The following is a 21,702-nucleotide window of genomic DNA, read 5'->3' on the forward strand; positions in this document are numbered from 1 at the left end:
CAAAAGAAAATGTCAGTCTGCAGATCCAGTATGACAAGCACTGTAACAGTTACATTTTTTCACTTCTCATCATGAAATATTACCAAGTCTTTTTTTCTGTTTTTATTATAAGCATAGTTGACAAATAAAAAGTATACATATTTAAGGTATACAGTATGATGGTTGGATATATATATACACTGAAGTGTACACTGTAAAGTGATTATCACAATCAGGCTAATTAATTAACACGACTGTCATGAGGTTTCCCTTATACACCCAGAACTCTCATATGGTTGAAGATTTTTTTCCCCACTCACAAAGCAAGAGCTGGATCTTGTATTAAAGTCCGAGTGTGTGAGTCTAATCTCACATGGGATGATAAAGGCTGTCATAGCTACTTCTGTGCTCCCCTAGAGGGGAAGACCTTTGCTCTGCAGAAACACTCCTGCCTGGATGCCTGATTAACTGATAAGTAACTTGTAAGTCTGCATTGCCTTCTCAGTCTGTCTTCTGAGGACCAACAAATCATTTTTATTTTTATCTCCTTCCTTAGGAGTCAATGCATTTCATTCTTACTCTTAGGCAACTACTTAAAAAAATGATACAGCACCCATCACCTTAAAGGAAGGACCCCTTTGGGATGAGACAGTGAATCTCACAGGCACAGAATTAATTTCTGGGCACACAGAATTAATTAAGGCTGAGCACACGGGCTCACTTGTATTCCCAGCACTTTGGGAGGCAGAGGTGGGAGGATAACTTGAGGCCAGGCACTTGAGACCAGCCTGGGCAACATAGAGAGACCGTGACTCTACGAAAATTAAAAAAATTAACCAGGTGTGGTTGGAGCATACCTGTAGTCCCAGCTACTTGGAAGGCTGAGGCAGGAAGATCAGGAGTTCAAGGCCACAGGGGGCTATGGTTATGCCACTGCACTCCAGCCTGTGTGACAAATTAGAGACACTGTCTCTAAATATAAACTAATAATAATAATAATAATAATTGCTAAAGGAGATGACTTGAATTTCCATGAAGGAGTCTTATGAACTTGGCCTTTAAAGGCCACATGTTTTAACCTTTGCTCAGGTCCACCCAGATGGAGACCATGCACCTGCTATAACCAAATTCATGGGTTAGTAGGTGGACAGACTTGGGGCTTTGTTCAGGAAGAAAATATTAAAATTATAAAAGGAAATTATGAGATCTAAGTGATCATTCAGAAATACTAATTCTGTACTATTTAGAGAGACATTAACAACAATAGTCAAGAGGGTCAATTCAGCAGTGAAATGATTGGAGCTCAGGCCCAGTCTCTGCCCATCACTAACCGTGTATTTCAAGTCTGTGATGTAACCTCACTCAGCCTAAGTGTCCATAAAAAGGAGGGATGTGAACTAACATGCCTGACAAGGCCTTGGGATGATTCTGAGGCAATTCAAAGTTTAGGAGCCATTGCTCCAGAAGACAAACTTCATAACTTCATTCTTGTCTCTTTGCTCACGGGAGGGCATAGAATCAATATTTCTGATTGAAAAGCTATGACTTATACTTTGTATTATTCTTAGCATTTAGAATGTTTGAAACAGAGTTTAATAAAAATCTTGTTTCTGGGCAGTGCTTGTAGCTCAAGAAGTGGGACGCCAGCCCCATATACCAGGGGTGTCTGGCTCGAGCCTGGCCCCTGGCCAAAACTGCAAAAAAAAAAAAAGACAAAAATCTTGTTTCAGTAAAAGGAATGGCAGAAAGAGCAGAATGCACCAGAAATGTCTAGAGAGCTTGTGAAAGAACAGACTATTGGTTCTCATCCCCATGTTTGTCAGCAAGAAGTCTAGAGTAGGGACCAAAAATGTGCACTTCTAACATGTTTCCAAGTGACATTGCTGGTTAATCCATTTTAGTATCTTTCACTGCATCTTTTCCTTCAGATTCATTAACAACATGGAACCCAGAAACCAAACAGCTGTTTCAGAATTTTTCCTCCTGGGACTGACAGAGGACCCAGAGCTGCAGCCCCTTCTCTTCATCCTGTTCCTATTCATGTACCTGGTCACGGTGCTCGGAAACCTGCTCATCCTCCTGGCCGTCCGCTCTGACTCCCACCTGCACACCCCCATGTACTTCTTCCTCTCCAGCCTGTCCTTGTCTGACATCTGCTTAAGCACAACCACGATCCCAAAGATGCTGGTGAACATCCAAGCTGAGGACTGGAGCATCACTTATGTGGGCTGCGTCACCCAGGTCTGCTCTGTCTTGATTTTTGCTGGCTTGGAAAGTTGTCTCCTTGCAGCGATGGCCTATGACCACTACGTGGCCATCTGTCACCCCTTAAAGTACACAGTTATCATGAGTGCCCGCCTCTGCAGCCTGATGACTCTGCTCTCTCTGTGTGCCAGCATCACGAACGCCCTGCTGCTCAGCCTCCCCATGTTACAGCTGTCTTTCTGCACAGACCTGCAGATACCCCTCTTCTTCTGCGAACTTGCTCAGGTCCTCAAACTCGCCTGCTCTGACACCTTCATCAATAACATCCTAATATATTTTGCAGCTTGTGTATTTGGAGGTGTTCCTCTCTCTGGGATCATTTTATCTTATATTCAGATAGTCTCCTCTGTTTTGAGAACAGCGTCAGTGGAAGGAAAGTATAAAGCTTTTTCCACTTGTGGGTCTCACCTCTCAGTTGTGTTCTTGTTCTATGCAACAGGTTTGGGGGTGTATATTAGTTCTGCATTCACTGACTCACCCGGGAAGACTGCAGTGGCTTCAGTGATGTATTCTGTGGTCCCTCCAATGGTAAACCCCTTTATCTATAGTCTGAGGAACAAAGACATAAAAGGAACCTTGAGGAAACTCACAAGGAGGATACCTGCTCTCCTGTGATGTGACATTTGCTTTGGACAGCGTACCCAATGAGGCAGAATGTCTGACACTTCCATCACCAAATTCTACAGTGTCTAGATGGCATAAAGGCTAAGTATATTTCTACTTTGGTTTGAAAACTGACTTGCTTTTTTGTCTGGATCTGTGATGATTGACGCATGATTTCAATTCTCTGCACTCAATGTCTTTGCTTGAATCAGAGTCTGCACCTGAGTGATTTTTTTAATAGATAAGTCTCAGGAAAAGAAAAGTTGCAGAGGGTGGATAGCTCAGGAAAAGGATCTAAATGATGCTATTGTATATGAAGACAAGCTTCTACCTTATTACATAATTAGGGTCATCTCAGTTGCACCCCAGCAAAGGTCTGCAGTGGAGCAATGAAGCTAAACACTTATTTATTTATATATTTATTTATTTATAGACAGGGTCTCACTCTGTTGCCCCAGGATCGAGTGCTGTAGCATCATAGCTCACAGCAATCTCAAACTCCTGGGCTAAAGCAATCCTTCTTGCCTCAGCCTCTTGAGTAGCCAGGACTATAGGCGCCTGCCACAGTGCCCGGTTAGTTATTCTTTTCTTTTCTATTTTTAGTAGACAGATGGGGTCTTGCTCTTGCTCAAATTGGTTTTGAACTCTTGAGCTCAAGAAATCCACCCACCTCAGCCTCCCACAGTGCTAGCAAGCCACTATGCTTGCTAAACTTCTTACCAAAGTTAGCAATTAGGGGGGTCAATCACTGATAAACCATATTCTTGAGCATCTGCCCTACTCAGCTTTATCGTGTAAAAATTAACACAATTGTATTATCTAGGTGACTTAAGATGATTGTGAGATACTTGAACTTCATCACTGAGGACATCTGAGATTTCAATAAATAAAAAAAAGAACCCTAACCCTTTTTGTTGTTGTTTTGTTTTGTTTTTAATTACTGCTACTATCATTGCTGAGAAATTCTAAGTCATATACTTATATCAGGAAATAAAGAAAGTTATCTTCCATCAAAAGGACTTCTGAGGTAGAGAATGCACAACGGTAGGAAGAAGGCTTTATTATTAACGGTAGGAAGAAGGCTTTATTCAGTCCTCATGAGACGGCCTCACCCTGATACTGTTTCCTTTAGGGTCACCAGCTGTTGGTAGCAGATGCAAAGTTCATACCCAGAGGTGATTCACAGAAGCAAAAAACTGAGTGCCCTTCCCTGGGTCAGTTGGTAATATTTTTCTAGGGAGTCAGGCAGAAGACACCTGTGTCATGTATTGAGTTGTGGCTGCCAGTGATACGTCCACATCCTAATGTTCTCACCCATGAATATTAACTTACATGACAAGAGGGTGAATGTTACTTATTTGGGAAAAGGGTCTTTGCAGAGGAGTTTTGAATTATCTAGGTGGGCCCTAAATATAATCAGACTTTTTCTTTTTTTTTTGAGATAGTCTTATCTTGTCGCCCTCAGTAGAGTGCTGTGGCATCACAGCTCACAGTAACCTCAAACTCTTGAGCTCAATTGATTCTCCTGTCTCAGCTTCCCAAGTAGCTGGGACTACAGGCACCAGCCACAGTGCCTGACTATTTTTAGAGACGGGGTCTCACTCTGGCTCAGGCTGATCTCAAACCTCTGAGCTCAGGGCAATCCACCTGCCTCGGCCTCCCAGAGTGCTAGGATTACAGGTGTGAGCCACCGCACCCAGCCTAATCACACTTTTTCTTACAAGATAGAGGTGGAAAAGACACAGAGAGAAGGAGGAGATGATATCACCATGGAGACAGACATTTCATGGACATGGTCAATACTTGATTGACAGTATTGTACATTTCTGCCCTGAAAACCTGTCATTTTCATAGGACATTAAGGCATTTTTATATCCCTAAACAGTTTAATGAATATATTTTATTCTCTTTGACCTGGTTAGAGTTGAAACTTCATGAATGCATTCTGTGTCTTCGTTGTTATCATATTCTCATAATTTATCTGTTGATGGCTATTATGGATAATGCTTCAGTAAACATGAGAGTGCAGATACCTCTTTAAAAGACACTGATTTCATTTTCTTTGAATATCCAGAAATGATATTGCTAGATAATATGGTAGTTCTATTTTTAATTTTATGAGAAACTTCTGTATTGTTTTTCATAATTTAGTTCCCACCAACAGGATACAAGGATTTCCCTTTTTCAGCATCTTATGGAACAATGGTTACTAGAGGCTGGAAGTTTAGGTGGACATCATAGGAAGATGTTAATCAAATAATACAAATTTTCGGTTATAAGATAGATTCTGGTGATCTCAGTACAGCATATGTGGTGGTGGATATGTTAATAATTTTTATGGTTCATTGTCCCTAACTATCAGAGAAATGCAAATCTAACTGCCTCGAGACATCACCCAGTGAGAATAGCCCACATCACAAAATCCCAAAGTTGCAGATGCTGGTGAGGGTGTGGAGATTGTTGGTGGGAATGAACAAAATATGGAGAATTCTCAAAGAGCTCAAATAAACCTTTCATTTGATCCCACAATTCCATTAATAGGTATTTACCCAAAAGAAAAATAAATCACTTTATTATAAGGACATATGCACTACATTGTTTATCACAGCTCAATTCACAATTGCCAAGATGTGGACTCAACCCAAGTGCCTGTCAACCCATGAATAAACTGTGGTATATGTACACCGTGGATGGCTAGTCAGCCATAAAAAGATGGAGACTTTACATCTTTTGTATTAACCTGGATGGAATTGGAGAACATTCTACTTAGTAAAGTATCCCAAGAATGGAAAATCAAGTATCCAATGTACTGAATACTCACATGAAACCAGAAGATGAACCACTACACACCCACATAAGAGAAAAAAAACAATTAAACTCAAGTAGGTGAAAAGGGTGGAAGGAAAGGAGAGAGAGGAGGAGGGCAGGACTGGTGTGCTCTCACCTACCAGGCACACCTCCTGGGTGAGAGGCACAGCTACAGCTTGGACTCTACCGAACAAATGCAAACAGTGTGACCTAATATTATCTGAAATAAAAAATAATTAGTATGTATGGCTCAGTGCCTGTAGCTCAGCAGCTAGGGTGCCAGCCACATACACAGGAGCTGGTTCAAATCCAGCCCAGGCATGCCAAACAACAATGACAACTACATCCAAAAAACATCTGGGCATTGTGGCAGGCGCCTGTAGTCTCAGCTACTCGGGAGGCTGAGGCAAGAGAATCACTTAAGCCCAAGAGTTAGAGGTTGCTGTGTGCTGTGATGCTGCAGCACTCTACCCAAGGCGACAGCTTGAGACTCTGTCTTGAAGAAAATAATAATAATTAGTATGGTAATCATTATACAATGTATATTTGTCTCAAATCACATTGTAAAGCTTGAATATATACAATCTTTTTTCATCAATTAAATATTTTCTTAAAAACAAAACCAAAATTAAAAAATATCCATATCAGCTTGGCATTTCAGGAATAATATTCCCTGGTCCTAAGTGTGGGCCCCATTTTGATGCTATCACTTGCTAGATACTGTTTATAGGTCAGAGAACTGCAGACCTTGAAAACCAGGAAAGTCTTTGTGGCTTTATTAAGGTGACATTTTCGAAAGGCAAGTGACGGAATCTGATTGACCCTCCAGGATGCCGAACCCTGTCCCAGTCATAGGTCTCCTCATGTGGTGATGCAAGGTCAGCTCTGAAGTCTGACCTCAAACTCCTGCACTCCACTGCACAAACCAGAGCCCCAGGCCTCAATGCATCCCTGAATCCATGACTTAGGTTACTTTGCTTTTATCATCTTAGGTTATCAGCTCTCGTGTTCTTGTACCTTTATCAGTAACATCCTGGTATTCTTCGTGATTAGCTTATTGAGAGGTGTTCCTCTATGTGAGATTATTTTCTCTCGCATCCAAATGGTCTCCTCTGGCTCGGCGCCCATAACACAGTGGTTTTGGTGCCAGGCACATACACTGAGGGTGGCAGGTTCGAACCCGGCCCAGGCCAGCTAAACAATGACAACTGCAACAGAAAAAAATTGCCGGACGTTGTGGCAAGCACCTGTAGTCCCAGCTATGTGGGCGTCTGAGGCAAGAGAATCGCTTAAGCCCAAGAGTTGGAGGTTGCTGTGAGCTGTGACATCACAGCACTCTACCCAGGGTGACATAGTGAGACCCTGTCTCAAAATAAATAAATAAACAAACTGTCTCTTCCATCATTCTCGGAATGATGTCTGCTGATGGGAGGTAGGAAGGCTTCTCCCCTATGGGTCACTTCTCTCGATTCTTTCTTTCTCTGCAGCTATTCATTCCTCCAAGAAGAGAGTCCTAGCATCAGTGATGTTCACGCTCCCATGGTCAGCCCCTTTTCCACAGAAGGAAGAGCAAAGACATGATTGGAGCTTTGAATAATCTCGTTTCTAGAATACCATCTTTCCAGTAGTGTCTCAGCTGCTTTGGGCTTAAGCTGTGACTGTTCATAGCAGCACAATTCACAAATGCAAGGAGAAGTAAACAACACAAGTGCCCCATCAATGCATGGATGGGTTAACTCAGCTATAAAAAGATAATGACCTAATACCTTTTGCAACAACGTGGATGAAATTGGAAACAATTCTCTTAAGTGAAGTACTGCTAGAATAGAAAAACAAGCACCATATATATGCAATACTAAATTGGAACTAGTCTATCAACACCTAGGTGTTCATAGGGAAGCAAAACTCAATGAAATTTGGGTTGGGGGGAAGAAGGGGAAGGGGAAATCCCACCTGACAGGTACTTTGCAAGGGAACCTTGCACACTTTCTGGGTGAGGCACACACCTATAACCTTACCCTAAAATTTACAAAATCTAACTATGTAACCAAAATATATGTACCCTGTAATATATTGAAATAACTTTCTTGAAGAAAAAATACATATGTATGTATGTGTGTATGGAAGCTATTGTGATGAAAGTCTCAAGAGGGATGAACAAGTCTGTCTGTATCAATCACAGAGTCAACTACAGATTATAGATTAGAATCTACTGTATCAAATGCACAGAGCGAAGACTAAGGTTTAGGAAACATTCAGTGACTCTTAGAAGGATGTCTGAGTGTTTGCATTTTCACACTGCCTTACCTGGATTTATAGGTGTATTTTGATAACCACATATATTAACATAAACTGTGTTTCCATGCCTAAAACTAGAATCAGACTTCAGAGATAGTATTGCTTATATCTAAAAAAGGAAGCCTGGATTCTAATTAGAGAAGGTTGGTACAGCCACCTGAGGCGAGTATGTGACATCAACAAAGCAAGACCCAATGGAGAGAAAGGCATGAGAATCATGGCTTTGCAGAGTAGGGGAATCAGCTGTCCTGAATTCTGCCCTTCTAGAGTCTCGGTCTATAAGGATTTATAGAGCCCTGGGATCTTAATTCCAATAAAATAATTTATCTAATGAGGAGCTATGGATATTGGTCCCCTGGGGATACAGGGACAACAGCCTGTCTTTGACCACCTCACTCAGCAGCTCTTCTGAGTCAAAATCAACACCCGATCAGCAGCTTTTCTGTTCTCTGAGATGATCTCCACCTTGCCTTCATGAGGATAGATATTCTCTCCCCACTCAACCTCCAGGACAGCTGTCAGGCATCGCTCCACAACCCAAAGTCCCTCAGACAGTGCTCTGGAAATGAGGGAAAGTTTTTACTGTGGTTTTATCCAAGTGAAGCTGTGAGGAAAATTTGTGCATGGGATTGTCTGAACCAAGCCCCCTTGGAGCTCCTACCTGACTGTCATCATCATGACTTTTTATTTATTTATCTTTTGTATCTTTGTAAAATGACAGGTGCAGCTCTGATCTTTCTGGTCTTCTGTTCTGTTTATATAATGCAAAGAGCTGTTTTCCACTTGAGTATAAATCATCCCTTCACAAACAGGATGACTGCTGAACAATTCTCTGACACTTACTTGCTTCCTGGTGGTGATGGAAGGGCCGGTGTCTGTCACTTTCATCTCATAATCTTCCCAGACGTCTTTCCCACAGAAGAGCACTGGTGCGACCTCTGTGGCTCTCGCTGGGGGAGGAAGTGTAAACTCAGACAGACTCAGCAGGCTACTTCTCTTGACCACCTGTTATTTTTCATAAAGCTACCAAATATGGTTAATTAAAAGAAGAGAACAGATATCATAATAATAAAATAACATGACACCATGCATCCATTCACAGAATTAACAAATATTAATGTTCTTTTATATTAGCTTCATGTCTTTTTTAAGTTAAAAAATGTACATTGCACACTTTCTGAGTGAAAGGCACACTTAAATCACTTGACTTAAAATATACAAAAGCAAACTAAGTAACCAAAACCTGTGCACCCCTACAATATTCTGAAATAATAAAAAAATATATATTCATACAGAAGACACCCTTTTCCTGTTTCCCTCTGTGCCTCTCCTTCCCTTCCTACGGGTGAGACCCATATGACGGTAATCTCCATGGATACTGTCCATGTATCCTGAAGTACATGTAAGACGAGAATAACACCCTATAGTACCAGCTACAAAGTGGAGGAATAAATCATGAGGTAACAATGCAATGCTTACTGTCTGGTAGCTAAAATTATGGAAGCAAGCCTACATGTATCAACATTAGTAAAAATGTAGCCAATTATAAAGTAGCATGCACAGTGGGAGATTCTGCCTCTATACAGCTTTTAAAAAATGAAAAATTAAGGTGGCGCCTGTGGCTCAGTGCATAGGGCACTGGCTCCACGTACTGAGGGTGGCGGGTTCAAACCCAGCCCCGGCTGAACTGCAACCAAAAAATAGCTGGGCATTGTGGCGTGCGCCTGTAGTCCCAGCTGCTTGGGAGGCTGAGGCAGGAGAATCGCGGAAGCCCAAGAGCTAGAGGTTGCTGTGAGTCCTGTGACATCATGACACTCTACTGAGGGCGGTAAAGTGAGACTCTGTCTCTACAAAAAAAAAAATAAAAATAAAAGTTAAACAATGCAATTATTCTTGGAGGAAGAATGCCAAATATAATACATATGTATGGGAATGATGTATATCATCTTAGTGTAGTGGTGCCCTTGAGGAAGAAAAAGAATCTTTCTTTTTCTTGTGAAAAATATTTTACAAACATAGGGGGGGATGTGAGGGATTTCAGATGTACCTTGTTATTTACTGCAATAAAAAGACTTAAAGTGAGGATGATGAAATGTGTAAATTTGATGATGTTGACTGGTGGGTACCCAGCCTTTTATTGATATTCACTATACTTTTTGTTATTATTGAACTTAAATAAAAATACATATGTAAGTTTTAAAAATATTTTAAATAGTCTCATGATGTAGACTTTATGTCATGTAGATTTTTTTCTCTTATAGGTTTTCATTGCTTGAATTGATTCCTCATCTAAATTATTTTATTATTTAATTCCTTGAGCTGCCATATGTCCATGCCAAGGGAATACTGATATCACTGACATTTCTTTCCTTTTCCCTGTATATGAACAAAATTCTCAGATATATGCAGTATACCCATTTCTGAAACTTGCAATTATCATGCAAAGGACATTGTCACTCTATTTTCTGTTTCTTCAACTTCCCTACTAATCACTTCTCTGTATGAGGGAAACACACCCGGTGCTTATGGCAGAAAAAAAATCCTCATTGGAAATGTCACTGTGAGGGTCCCAGGCACTGAACACTGTCCTGCAATTTTCATCTATTCATTTCCCATTATTAGACCATCTGCCTAAGACATTTTTGTTGTGTGTTTTGGTTTTTTTTTTTTTGAGACAGGGTAGAGTGCTATGGCATCACAGCTCACAGCAACCAACTCCTGGGCTTAAGCGATTCTCTTGCCTCAGCCTCCCAAGTAGCTGGGACTACAGGCGCCCACCACAACACCCGGCTATTTCTTGTTGAAGTTGTCATTGTTGTTTAGCTGGCCCCGGCCGGGCTCAAACCAACCACCCTCAGTTTACATGGGTGCACCATAACCTCTGTGCTATGGGCGCCGAGCCCATCTGCATAAGACTTCACCATAGTTCTATTTATACATATTAGGACACTGGGCTATTCATACAGGGGAAGAATTTCCCCACACACAAGGCACATTCTGGAGGCTGGATTAAATTCAGAGCAGATAGTCTAAGTATTATACCACTGCTTGACACTCTAATGGCAAATTCTGTGTCCCCAGGGAGAGACAAACCGTGCTCTACAGGAACATTGCTGTGACAGCATCAGCTGTCATCTTTAGGTCTGCATCTTCCAATGACCAATAAATTCTTGCTATTTTCACTTTTTAGGGGCCTAAGTATTTAATTCTTTCTCTCATTCAGCTGCCTTTTAAGGAAAAAATCATATGCCATCTATCACTTTAGGAGAACATCACTAAAATGAAATGCAGTTCAAACCTCATTCTGAACTTTCAGTTTTTTGCTGAAAGGCATGGAATAATTCTGAAAGAATGAAGTCATTCATGTCTTCTTTATTGCATTCCCAGCACTCACCACAATGAGTGAAATATGCACAATAAAATTTTGAATGGATTACATGAGTACAGGGAAGAGGAGAAGGCAGAGAAGGGTGGAGGGAGGAATATGCAGAAGATTTGAATAGTCTCTGGGATTCACGACCCAGATGAAGGAGTTTTCTCCAGAGCAGCAGGAGAGCCTCTTAAAACAGATTGCTGGTCATCATCCCAGATCACATCACCACTAACTTTGTGGTGGTACTCAAGAATTTGTATTTTGTCTCTCTCACCTTTTCTCCTCCACAAGAGGGACCCTCTTCCAACTCTCTTTGGAAGTGCTCTAAACTTTCTCTTTATTTTTCCTAAATAAAATTTCTCTACCCTGAAAAAATATTCTTTTTTCTTTTATTTAGACAGGGTCTCTCTTCTGTCTCCCAGGCTAGAGTGCAGTGATGTCATCACTGCTTACAGCAACCTCAAACTCTTGGGCTAAGCGATCCTCAGCCTTATGTTTAGCTGGGACTATGGGCACCTGCCATAGCACACAGATAATTTTTGTTGTTCTTTTTTTTGTAGAGACAAGGTTTCACGCTGGCCTCAGATTTGGCCTCAGGCAGTCCTTCCACCTCAGCATCCCAGAGTAACAGGATTACAGGGGTGAGCCACCATGCCCAGCCTGTATTTCGAACTAGGTCCTGGTCTGTATTTCTACATGCTGCTGCTGTTACTGCTGCTGGTGCAGAGTCCATACATTTTATTTTCTTATCACCAACATTTCAGATCAGATCAACAACAATATGGAAGTCAGAAACCAAACAAGAGTTTCAGAATTCTTTCTCCTGGGACTGACAGAGGACCCAGAACTGCAGCTTATTCTCTTCAGCCTGTTCCTGTCCATGTACCTGGTCACAGCTTGGGAACCTGCTCATCCTCCTGGCCATCTGCTCTGACTCCCACCTGCACACCTCCATGTACTTCTTCCTCTCCAACCTGTCCCTTACCGACCTCTGCTTGAGGACAACCACAATCCCAAAGATGCTGGTGAACGTCCAGACACACAGCAAATCCATCAGCTATGCAGGCTGCCTGGCTCAGATCTGCTCTGTCCTGGTGTTTGCAGTCTTGGAAAACTTTCTCCTCAGAGCCATGGCGTATGACCATTATGTGGCCATCTGTCTCCCCCTTAGATACGCGGACGTCATGAACCCCCAGCTGTGTGGTCTGCTGGTGCTGATATCTCTGCTGATCAGCATCCTGGATGCTCTGGTCCACAGCCTGATGGTCTTACGGCTGTCCTTTTGCACAGACCTGGAAATCCACCACTTCTTCTGTGAACTTCCTCAGGTTTTCGAGCTCACCTGTTCTGACACCCTCAGCAATAACATCCTGCTCTATTTGGCGGCCAGCCTGATAGTTGGTGCTCCTCTCTCTGGGATCATTTTCTCTTATACTCAAATTGTCCCCTCTGTTTGGAAAATGCCATCAGCGGGGGGAAAGTATAAAGCCTTTTCCACCAGTGGGTCTCACCTCTTAGTTGTTTTCTTGTTCTATGGGACAGGTTTGGGGGTGTATATCAGTTCTGCAGTTACTGAATCTCCCAGGAAGACTGCAGTGGCTTCGATGATGTACACTATGGTCCCCCCAATGATGAACTCCTTTATCTACAGCCTGAGGAACAAGGACATGAAGGGATCCCTGAAGAAACTCGTTGGTATTAACAAGATAACTTCTCTTCTGTGATTGTCTCATATGCCGTGAACTGAAATTTCAGAAAGAGTTGAAGTGACAGGAGCCCTCTTGAGACAGAATGTCTGACTATTTTCTCACCGAGCTCTAGTATGATAAAAATGTGTCAAACGGTCTATGAACCAAGTGTATGGTGCCCCATGATCATACTAATGTACACAGCTATGATTTAATAAAAAAATAATAATAATAAAAAGACTAGAGTATAAATGTCTTAATGCAACAATTAAGTAAGGGAGACCATGATAACCAATTTCATGTAAGCATTCTGAATTGTATATAAAATCAGCATGTTGTACCCATAAGTGCATTAATGTACATAGTTATGATTTAATAAAAAAATAAAATATAAAAAAAATGACTAGAGAATGTATTGGTCAGATGTTTTAACTTGAAGATGAAATGTGACTGTTTTTTTTTTTTTTCCTTTGTGACAGAGTCTCACTCTGTTGCCCTGGGTAGAGTGTTGTGGCATCATAGCTCACAGCAACCTAAACTCCTGGACTCAAGCAATTCTCTTGCCTCAGCCTCCTGAGTAGCTGGGACTATAGGTGCCCACCACAATGTCCGGCTAATTTTTCTGTTTTTAGTAGAGACAAGGGTGTTGCTCTTGCTCAGGCTGGTTTCAAACTCTGAGCTCAGGAGATCCACATGCCTTAGCCTCCCAGAGTGCTAGGATTATAAGCTTGAGCCACTGCACCTGGCCTGCTTTTTTTTTTTCCATACTCCTGTTTTAAAACAATCTTCCCACCTCAGTCTATATTTCCTAATTTTCTTAATTGACTCACAATAATTGTACATATTTGAGAGGTGCACAGTGATGTTTTCACACATATAAAGTCTAGTGATCAGAACAGGGCCATTAGCATACCCACACTTATCCTTTCTTTGTGTTGGTAATGTTCAGTACCCTCCTTGTGCCTATTTGAAATTATACAATGTATTATTGTCAACTGCAGTCATCCTACGGCACTGTAGAACATTACTCTCACTTCTGACCGAGAGGTCTAGTGTATCTATCTAGCCTGACTTGGTTGTCATATGAGAGCAGGTAGCTAAAATGAAAATTTGTTGTCATAACCAAAGAAGCCTGAAATCTTCATTGGTTATGTCCTCAAAGGTGCATTGCATTAAAGTTTGACTTCTGCCCTGATTGTCTTGTAACTTACTGCAACAACATTGATAACCAAGAGCCGTAATTTTAACCTATGCCCCATAATGTAAAAAAAGGCATATTAAAGCTACTACTGTGAAATTGGAAAAGATTGATTCTAAAATCCTAAAAAAAAGGAATAAAATGTCTTTGTACTTTATGACAAAAGTACAATTGATTTTTGTCATTACCTTTCATCCTGAAGCTTTGCTATATACTACTTTTTAGAGGCTTGTTTGCAAATTCCATCAGATTTTCTACATATATAATTAATTATTTAATCTGGGAATAAAAATATTAATACCTTTTTACTTTCCAATCTGGATACCTTACGTTTCTTTTTTACACCTTAATATAGTAGCCAGAACCTCCAGTACAAATGATAAATAGAAGTGATGAGAGTTACTCTTAATTTGTTCTTGGGGTTGGGGGGAAACGTCAGTCTTTTCCCATATGACTGATGTTGGTTGAACGATTTTCACAGGTAAGCTTTAGCAGGTTGAGAAAGTTTCCTCCTATTTCTGGTTCACTAAGTTGTTTTGATTCTTTTTGCTTTTGGTTTATTTAAATTAGGAATAGATATTGGATCTCTAAGAACATCATAAATATGAAATACTTAAGGATAGATTTGAAAAGGATGTAAAGGACCTGAACCCTGGCCAGCTGCCAATCACTGCTGTGGAGCATTAAAGAAAGTGTAAAAATGCGGAGAAATACAGTGTGTATGTGGATTTGAGAACTCAGTAACATGAAAATGTGAACTTTTTCTAATTTGATGTATAGATCAATGCAATTCCAGTCAAAATCCCAGCAGTCTATTTTTGTAGAAAGTTACAAGTGGAAAAGGAAATACATCAGAAGCTGGGCTTTTTGTGTTTGTTTGGGTACAGTGCTGTCACCCTAGGTAGAGTGCTGTGATGTCATCACTCACAGCAACCTCAAACTCATGGTCTCAAGAGCTCCTCCTGCCTCAGCCTCCTGAGTAGCTGAGACTGACTACAGGTTTCCACACAACGCCCAGCTAGTTTTAGTAGAGACTTGCTCAGGCTGGTCTCCAACTCCTAAGCTCAATTGATCTTCCCACCTCAGCCTCCCAGAGTGCTGGGATTACAGGTGTGAGCCACCATGCCCAGCCAGAAGCTGTTTTATGACTGAAAATAAACAAATGAATGAATACATAAATAAATAAGAAAAAGAAATTCAAAGGACCTGGAAAGAGAAGAACAAAGAACAAAGTAGAGAATACCTGCCACCCAAGTCTGACTAAATTAAGGCAATGCTGTGCTCATGTCAGTACAAATAGATCAACGATCTCACACACAAACAGATGACTGTTGGGGGTTTTTGTTTTTGTTTTTGTTTTTACAAACCATCCAAAGATACTTCAGAAGAGAAAGGATAGTCTTTCAACAAATTATATTAGAACAATTGGATATTCATATGGTAAAAAAAAGAAAGAACAAAGTTTTATGCTTACTGCCATGTATAAAAATTAGCTCAAATGGACTTAAGTATAAAAACTAAAACTATAAATCTAAAAGAAAACATAGACAAAAACCTTTGCGATCTCAGATTAGGAGATTTCTTAGTTACAAACAAAAAATATAATCCATGAAAGAACAAATTCAAGGTCAGTACTGGTGGCTCACACTTGTAATCCCAGCACTTTGGGTGGCTTACACGGGAGAACCACTTGAGGCCGGAAGTTCCAGACCAACCTGACAATATAGTGAGACCCCTATCTGTACCAAAAGTTAAAACAATTCACTGGGTGGTGGTGTGTGCCTGTAGTCCCAGATACTCAGAAGGCTGAGGCGTAAAGATGATGTGAGCCTAGGAGTTAGAGGCTGTAGTGAGTTATGTTGAACCCACTATACTCCAACCTGGGGGACAGAGGGAGACCCTGTATCAAAATTTAAAACAAAAGAACAAACTGAAAAACTTAATGTTATCAAACTTGAAAACTTTTATTTTCTAAGAACATTGTTAAGAGAACAAAATCTCAAACCATAGAACTGTAGAAAACATCTGTAAATTGCATATTTGATTTTAAAAAAGACTATAATAATAAATCAATAATGAAAAACACAAAATTTGCAAATATTTTAACAGGTACTTCACCATAGAAGACATACATATGGCAAATAAACACATGAAAATATGCTCAACCACATTAGTCATTAGTGAAATGCAAGTTAAAACCACAATGAACATGACTATGCACTTTTAGAAAGGTTATAATTAAAAAGACTAACAATACCACATGTTACCAAGGATGTGGAGGGACTAGAATTCTCATACAGTGCTGGAGAGGACATCTAGTGGCATGACCAGGTTTAGAAAACAGCCATTTCCGAATCAGTTAATCACACACTGACCTTACCAATCATGCATTTCACTTCTCAGCATTCGCCCAGGAGAAATGAAAACACCTGCTTATACAAAAGATATGTTCACAAATATTCACAGCTATTGTTTATAATAGCCCCAAACTGAAAACTGTCCATCAGCAGATGAATGGATGTGCAAGTTACAGAACATCCAAACAATGGGATACTACTCAGCAAAAAAAACTAATAAACTGTTGAAGCTCAAAACAAGTGTGCTGAAGGAAAGAGCCCGGGTAGAAAGGAACGTTGGCAGATGATCATACTTTCATTATCAATTTTGGTGATGATTTCTGAGAGAGGGAGAGATGTCAAATATACAGTTTACTGTATGTCAGTTATACCTCAAAAAAGCCATTAACAACAAAAAATGCCATTTTATGTTTGATTACTCAGAATATATTAGTAATGTTGAGTATAATCAATGTTTCATGAGCAGGGCATGGAACCAGCCCTTAGTGTTTGGATTTTTAGCACACATTCATTGTATCGTCACATGTATTTATACAGGGTGTAGATATGTAATTATGAGCTAAATGTGGTGTCAGTCTTGTTATATTATTGCTCTAACAGGGCTGCCTTTAAATATACCAAAAGGGAAGACTAGACTACAACGACAGAAGGGAGATGCGTTGAGATATGCAAAGTGCTTGAAATGGGTGTAAGCCAAGGAGTGCTCAGGGAGGAGGCTGGCATCCACCTGGCCTCTTAGGATGAGAGGTGCAGCCAAAGAAAATTACATCTCCCAGGCTTGCTCCTTAAGGATTTGTGCAGCCCTGTAATCACATCAGAGTAAAGGGGTTTGAGTAATGAGGAACTTTGTTGAAGTCCCGAGGGTCTCATGGACTACAAATAGTCTGCCTGTGACCACATCGTATCCAGACCGGTACACAGCACCACTGAGCCCAGGCCTGAGGATCATCATTTCCACAAGGAGCTGTGTGCTTTGCTGACCTTCTGTGCTCCCTGAGTACAGAGCTTCCTTCATCTCCTTCACATCCAAGGAAGAACCCAATGTCATTCTCTGGTGTTGACCCTCAGGTAATTTGAAGTCTCCTTGTTTATGTTTTGCAAATAGTGACAGGTCTTTGTCTGTTGGTTCATTTCAGACAGCCGTGAGGTGAGGCCACATATAACATGAACAAAACCAGGTTACCCGTGAGGTGTCTGCCTAATTATTAACTTCCTTACATGTTTCATTGGCACCAGAACCTGCACAGCTTTTATTCTGCTAATCTGCTCTGAGCCTAAACTCTGGGGACCTTTTCCGTCCTCAACAACAATCAACTCTCGCTCAATTTTGAAGGATTTTCTAGAATTCTCTAGTCTTGTCTTTATTTGGCAAGGAGCAAATGTGGGTGGTTAGCTTCTTCCAACCTTTCTGTGTCTTCCTCATGCTGGTCCTTTGCAGAGAGGGCTTTGACTGACACTGTTCTCTGTTTATAAGGATTTTCAGAAAGAGGAGGTGGAGAACCAGGTAGATTCCAAGACTACACTCCAATCTACTTTTTTTCTTCATTGATCCATGAAAAATTTAAAATTTCAAAAGGCAGAACAGCACAACTAACAGCTAAGCTTGTATCTGTGCTTCCAGAATTAGCAAATGTTGATATTATGCCTTCAGAGTTCTTTCCTAAAAGTAACAAAATAGCTTGCGTAAATACAGTACACACTTGGGTTTCCTGCCTTTTTAACAGTTTTTAATTTGATTATTCTCCATAGGTTATTTTGTCTTACACATTACACATTTACGTGCATGTTTGTGCACATAATAAAAGTGCTCCTCAGTTGGAGAAAGGATAAATAGTGATAAAAGAAGGTAATGGAATAAGGTGAGGTAAAGTGAAGGAACCAGAGAAAAATGCACCAAGACTAAAAAGTGGTTAAACGTATTTTTTAAAAAATAACTGGAAAATGCTATGTACAGTATATAAAGTCTTAATGTGCAAAACAAGAAGATGGTTTATTTTAATTTAATTTTATTTTATTTTATTTTGTAGAGACAGAGTTTTACTTTATTGCCCTCAGTAGAGTGCTGTGGCGTCACACAGCTCACAGCAACCTCCAACTCCTGGGCTTAGGCGATTCTCCTGCCTCAGCCTCTCGAGTAGCTGGGACTATAGACGCCCGCCACAATGCCTGGCTATTTTTTTGTTGCAGTTTGGCTGGGGCTGGGTTTGAACCCGCCACCCTCGGTATATGGGGCTGGCGCCCTGCTCACTGAGCCACAGGCGCCGCCCTATTTTAATTTTATTTTTAAGACAGGGTCTCATTTTGTTGCTCCCAGTAGAGTACTGTGGTGTCAACAGCTCACAGTGATCTCAAACTCTTGGGCTCAAGTCATTCTCTTGCCTCAGACTCCCAAGTAGCTGGGACTACAGATGCCCACCACAACACCAGCTATTTTTTTTTTTTTTTTAAAGAGACGAGGTCTCACTCTGGTTCAGGCTGGTCTCGAACTCCTTAGTTCAGGCATTCTACCTGCCTGGGCCTCCCAGAGTACTATGATTACAGGTGTGAGTCACCATGCCCGGCCTTACCTGTGGTATTTTAAAACTTACTTAAATTTTATCATGCTATGATGTCTTCTTAGGCAAGTTACTTTTTAAAGTTTGTTTTTTATTTATTGTTTTTGGTTGACATGTAATAATTGAATACAATAATGGGATACAGAGTGATATTTTGGTACATGAATATATTATTATGTAATCATCAAATCAGGGTAATTAACATATACATCACTTCAAACATTTTTATTTGCATTGGAAACACTCAAAATCCTCTCTTCTAGCTATTTGAAAATATGTAATTGGGGCAGCGCCTGTGGCTCAAAGGAGTGGGACACCGGGCCCATATGCCAGAGGTGGCAGGCTCAAGCCAACCCCCAGCCAAAAACTGCAAAAAAGAAAAAGAAAATATATAATGAATTTTGTTACCCTGCAGTCTCCCTGTAGTGTATAAGATACTAGAATTTATTTTCCTATCTAGTGGTAAAGGCAAATTACCTTTAGGTTTTTATTATTTGTGTTGCCGTATCTAGGTTTAATTTATTTATTTTAGCTACTAGACATTTCATTACACGTCTATGAGAAATTAACATTAATAACACTGATAGTCACTGGGGTGTTCACTCTTCCTGCTTCACTACATATGCAAGGTTCTCGGCAGGAATTTCAGGACAGCTGGTCTTTCCTAAAACTTGAAGTTATTGAACTAAGGATATTCTTTCTTTTATCTTCCGACATCTTGCCCTTCTCTAAGGCCATCACTTCCCTTCTATAACAAACCATGCCAGGTATTTTAGTCATGACCATGGCAAATATTAAGAGTCTCACATACAACAAGCACTGTGCTTAACGATGTCTGCTCATTACTCACCTTGTAACATTCTCATAAGGTTTTATGATAGTTCCCTATGACACAAATAAGGAGACTGATGCTTCTCACAGAGTTGAAAAAACATTTTTTTTTTTTTGATAGACAGAGTCTCATTTTGTCACCCTCAATACAGTGCCATGGCATCACAACTCACAGCAACCTCCAGCTCTTGGGTTTAGGCGATTCTCTTGCCTCAGCCTTCCGAATAGTTGGGACTACAGGTGCCCACCACAACGCCTGGCTATTTTTTTGTTGCAGTTTGGCCGGGACTGGGTTTGAACCCGCCACCCTTGGTATACGGGGCTGGCGCCCTACTCACTGAGCCACAGGCACTGCCCTGAAAAAAACATTTCTCATCTATTAAAAAGTAAGCACTGTAGCCAGAATCAAACTCAGGCATGTGTCTGGGTTGAAATCTGGATTGACACTGTTATTCTGATTTAGATTTAATATTGTTTGGTTTTCCTGTTGGCTTAAGGCTTTGGAGAACTCTCAAGGAAAAAAGCCATATACTGTTTCCTACATTTTCCTCTTAGTTGATATGATGTGGGAAAACAGTAGATATTCAGTAAACAAAATTTGGGTAATGGAGTTGTATATGCAAAAAAAGCAGAAAGGAAACTGGTTGAGGAAGGAAGAGAGAGAGACAGGAGGGAAGAGGGAATGATGAGTAATACTGACTTCTCAATATAGAGAGGGAAACTTTTCTAAGGTAGGGGGTCTGTGTACATCTGTTATCTGTTCCATCACCTGTATTTCCCCCATCAGATTTTTCAACAATGGAATCAGAAAACCACACAGAAGTATCAGAATTTATCCTCTTGGGCTTCTCAGAAGATCCCAAACTGCAGCCCCTTCTCTTTAGGCTGTTCCTGCCCATGTACCTGGTCACGGTGCTCGGGAACCTGCTCATCCTCCTGGCCATCTGCTCTGACTCCCACCTCCACACCCCCATGTACTTCTTCCTCTCCAACCTGTCCTTCATTGACATCTGTTTCAGCAGCACCACAGTCCCTAATATGCTTGTGAACATCCAGACACACAGCAAAGCCATCACCTATACGGGCTGCCTCACCCAGGTCTGCTTCACCCTGGCTTTTGCCGGATTGGAGAACTTTCTCCTCGCAGCGATGGCATGGGACCACTATGCAGCCATCTGCCACCCACTGAGGTACGTGCACATCATGAGTCCCCGGCGGTGTGGTCTGCTGGTGTTGGTCTCCCTGCTCCTTAGTGCTCTGGACACCCTTCTCCATAGCCTGATGGTCTTACAGCTGTCCTTCTGCATGCACCTGGAAATCCCCCACTTCTTTTGTGAACTTGCCCAAGTCATCAAGCTCACCTGCTCTGATGCCCTCATCAACAACATCCTGGTGTACCTGGTGACTAGCGTGTTAGGTGGTATTCCTCTCCTTGGCATTATTTTCTCTTATGTTCAAATCATCTCCTCCATTCTGAGGATGCCATCAGCTGGGGGAAAGCATAAAGCTTTTTTCACCTGTGGATCTCACCTCTCGGTGGTCTTACTGTTCTATGGAACAGCTTTTGGGGTGTACATTAGCTCTGTAGTTACTGATTCTTCCAGAAAGACTGCAGTAGCCTTGGTGATGTATACAGTGATCCCCCCAATGATGAACCCCTTTATCTACAGCCTGAGGAATAGGGACATGAAGGAAGCCCTGAGGAAACTCATTGAAAGAACATCCTTTTTGTGATTGTGTTACCTGC

General features: G+C 41.1%; 2 protein-coding genes and 1 pseudogene across 2 annotated transcripts; all 3 read left to right on the forward strand.

Moving 5' to 3' along the window:
* Positions 1-1,920: 1,920 nt before the first annotated feature.
* On the forward strand, positions 1,921-2,859 carry LOC128582084 (olfactory receptor 7G2-like). Its single transcript, XM_053585623.1, has one exon. The coding sequence runs from the start codon at positions 1,921-1,923 to the stop codon at positions 2,857-2,859; it is 939 nt and encodes a 312-aa protein (XP_053441598.1).
* A 9,248-nt stretch (positions 2,860-12,107) lies between these two features.
* Positions 12,108-13,050, forward strand: LOC128580953 (olfactory receptor 7G2-like; annotated as a pseudogene).
* Positions 13,051-20,753: 7,703 nt separating this feature from the next.
* Positions 20,754-21,689, forward strand: LOC128580954 (olfactory receptor 7G2-like). Its single transcript, XM_053583424.1, has one exon. It carries the CDS (start codon positions 20,754-20,756, stop codon positions 21,687-21,689), a length of 936 nt encoding a protein of 311 aa, XP_053439399.1.
* The last annotated feature ends 13 nt before the right edge of the window (positions 21,690-21,702 follow it).

The sequence above is a fragment of the Nycticebus coucang genome, chromosome 3 (genome assembly GCF_027406575.1).
Source record: "Nycticebus coucang isolate mNycCou1 chromosome 3, mNycCou1.pri, whole genome shotgun sequence".
Lineage (NCBI taxonomy): Eukaryota > Metazoa > Chordata > Mammalia > Primates > Lorisidae > Nycticebus > Nycticebus coucang.

Excerpts from the sequence above, each read along its gene's own strand:
- LOC128582084 (XM_053585623.1), top strand. The coding sequence starts at position 1,921 with ATGGAACCCAGAAACCAAACAGCTGTTTCAGAATTTTTCCTCCTGGGA.
- LOC128580954 (XM_053583424.1), top strand. The coding sequence starts at position 20,754 with ATGGAATCAGAAAACCACACAGAAGTATCAGAATTTATCCTCTTGGGC.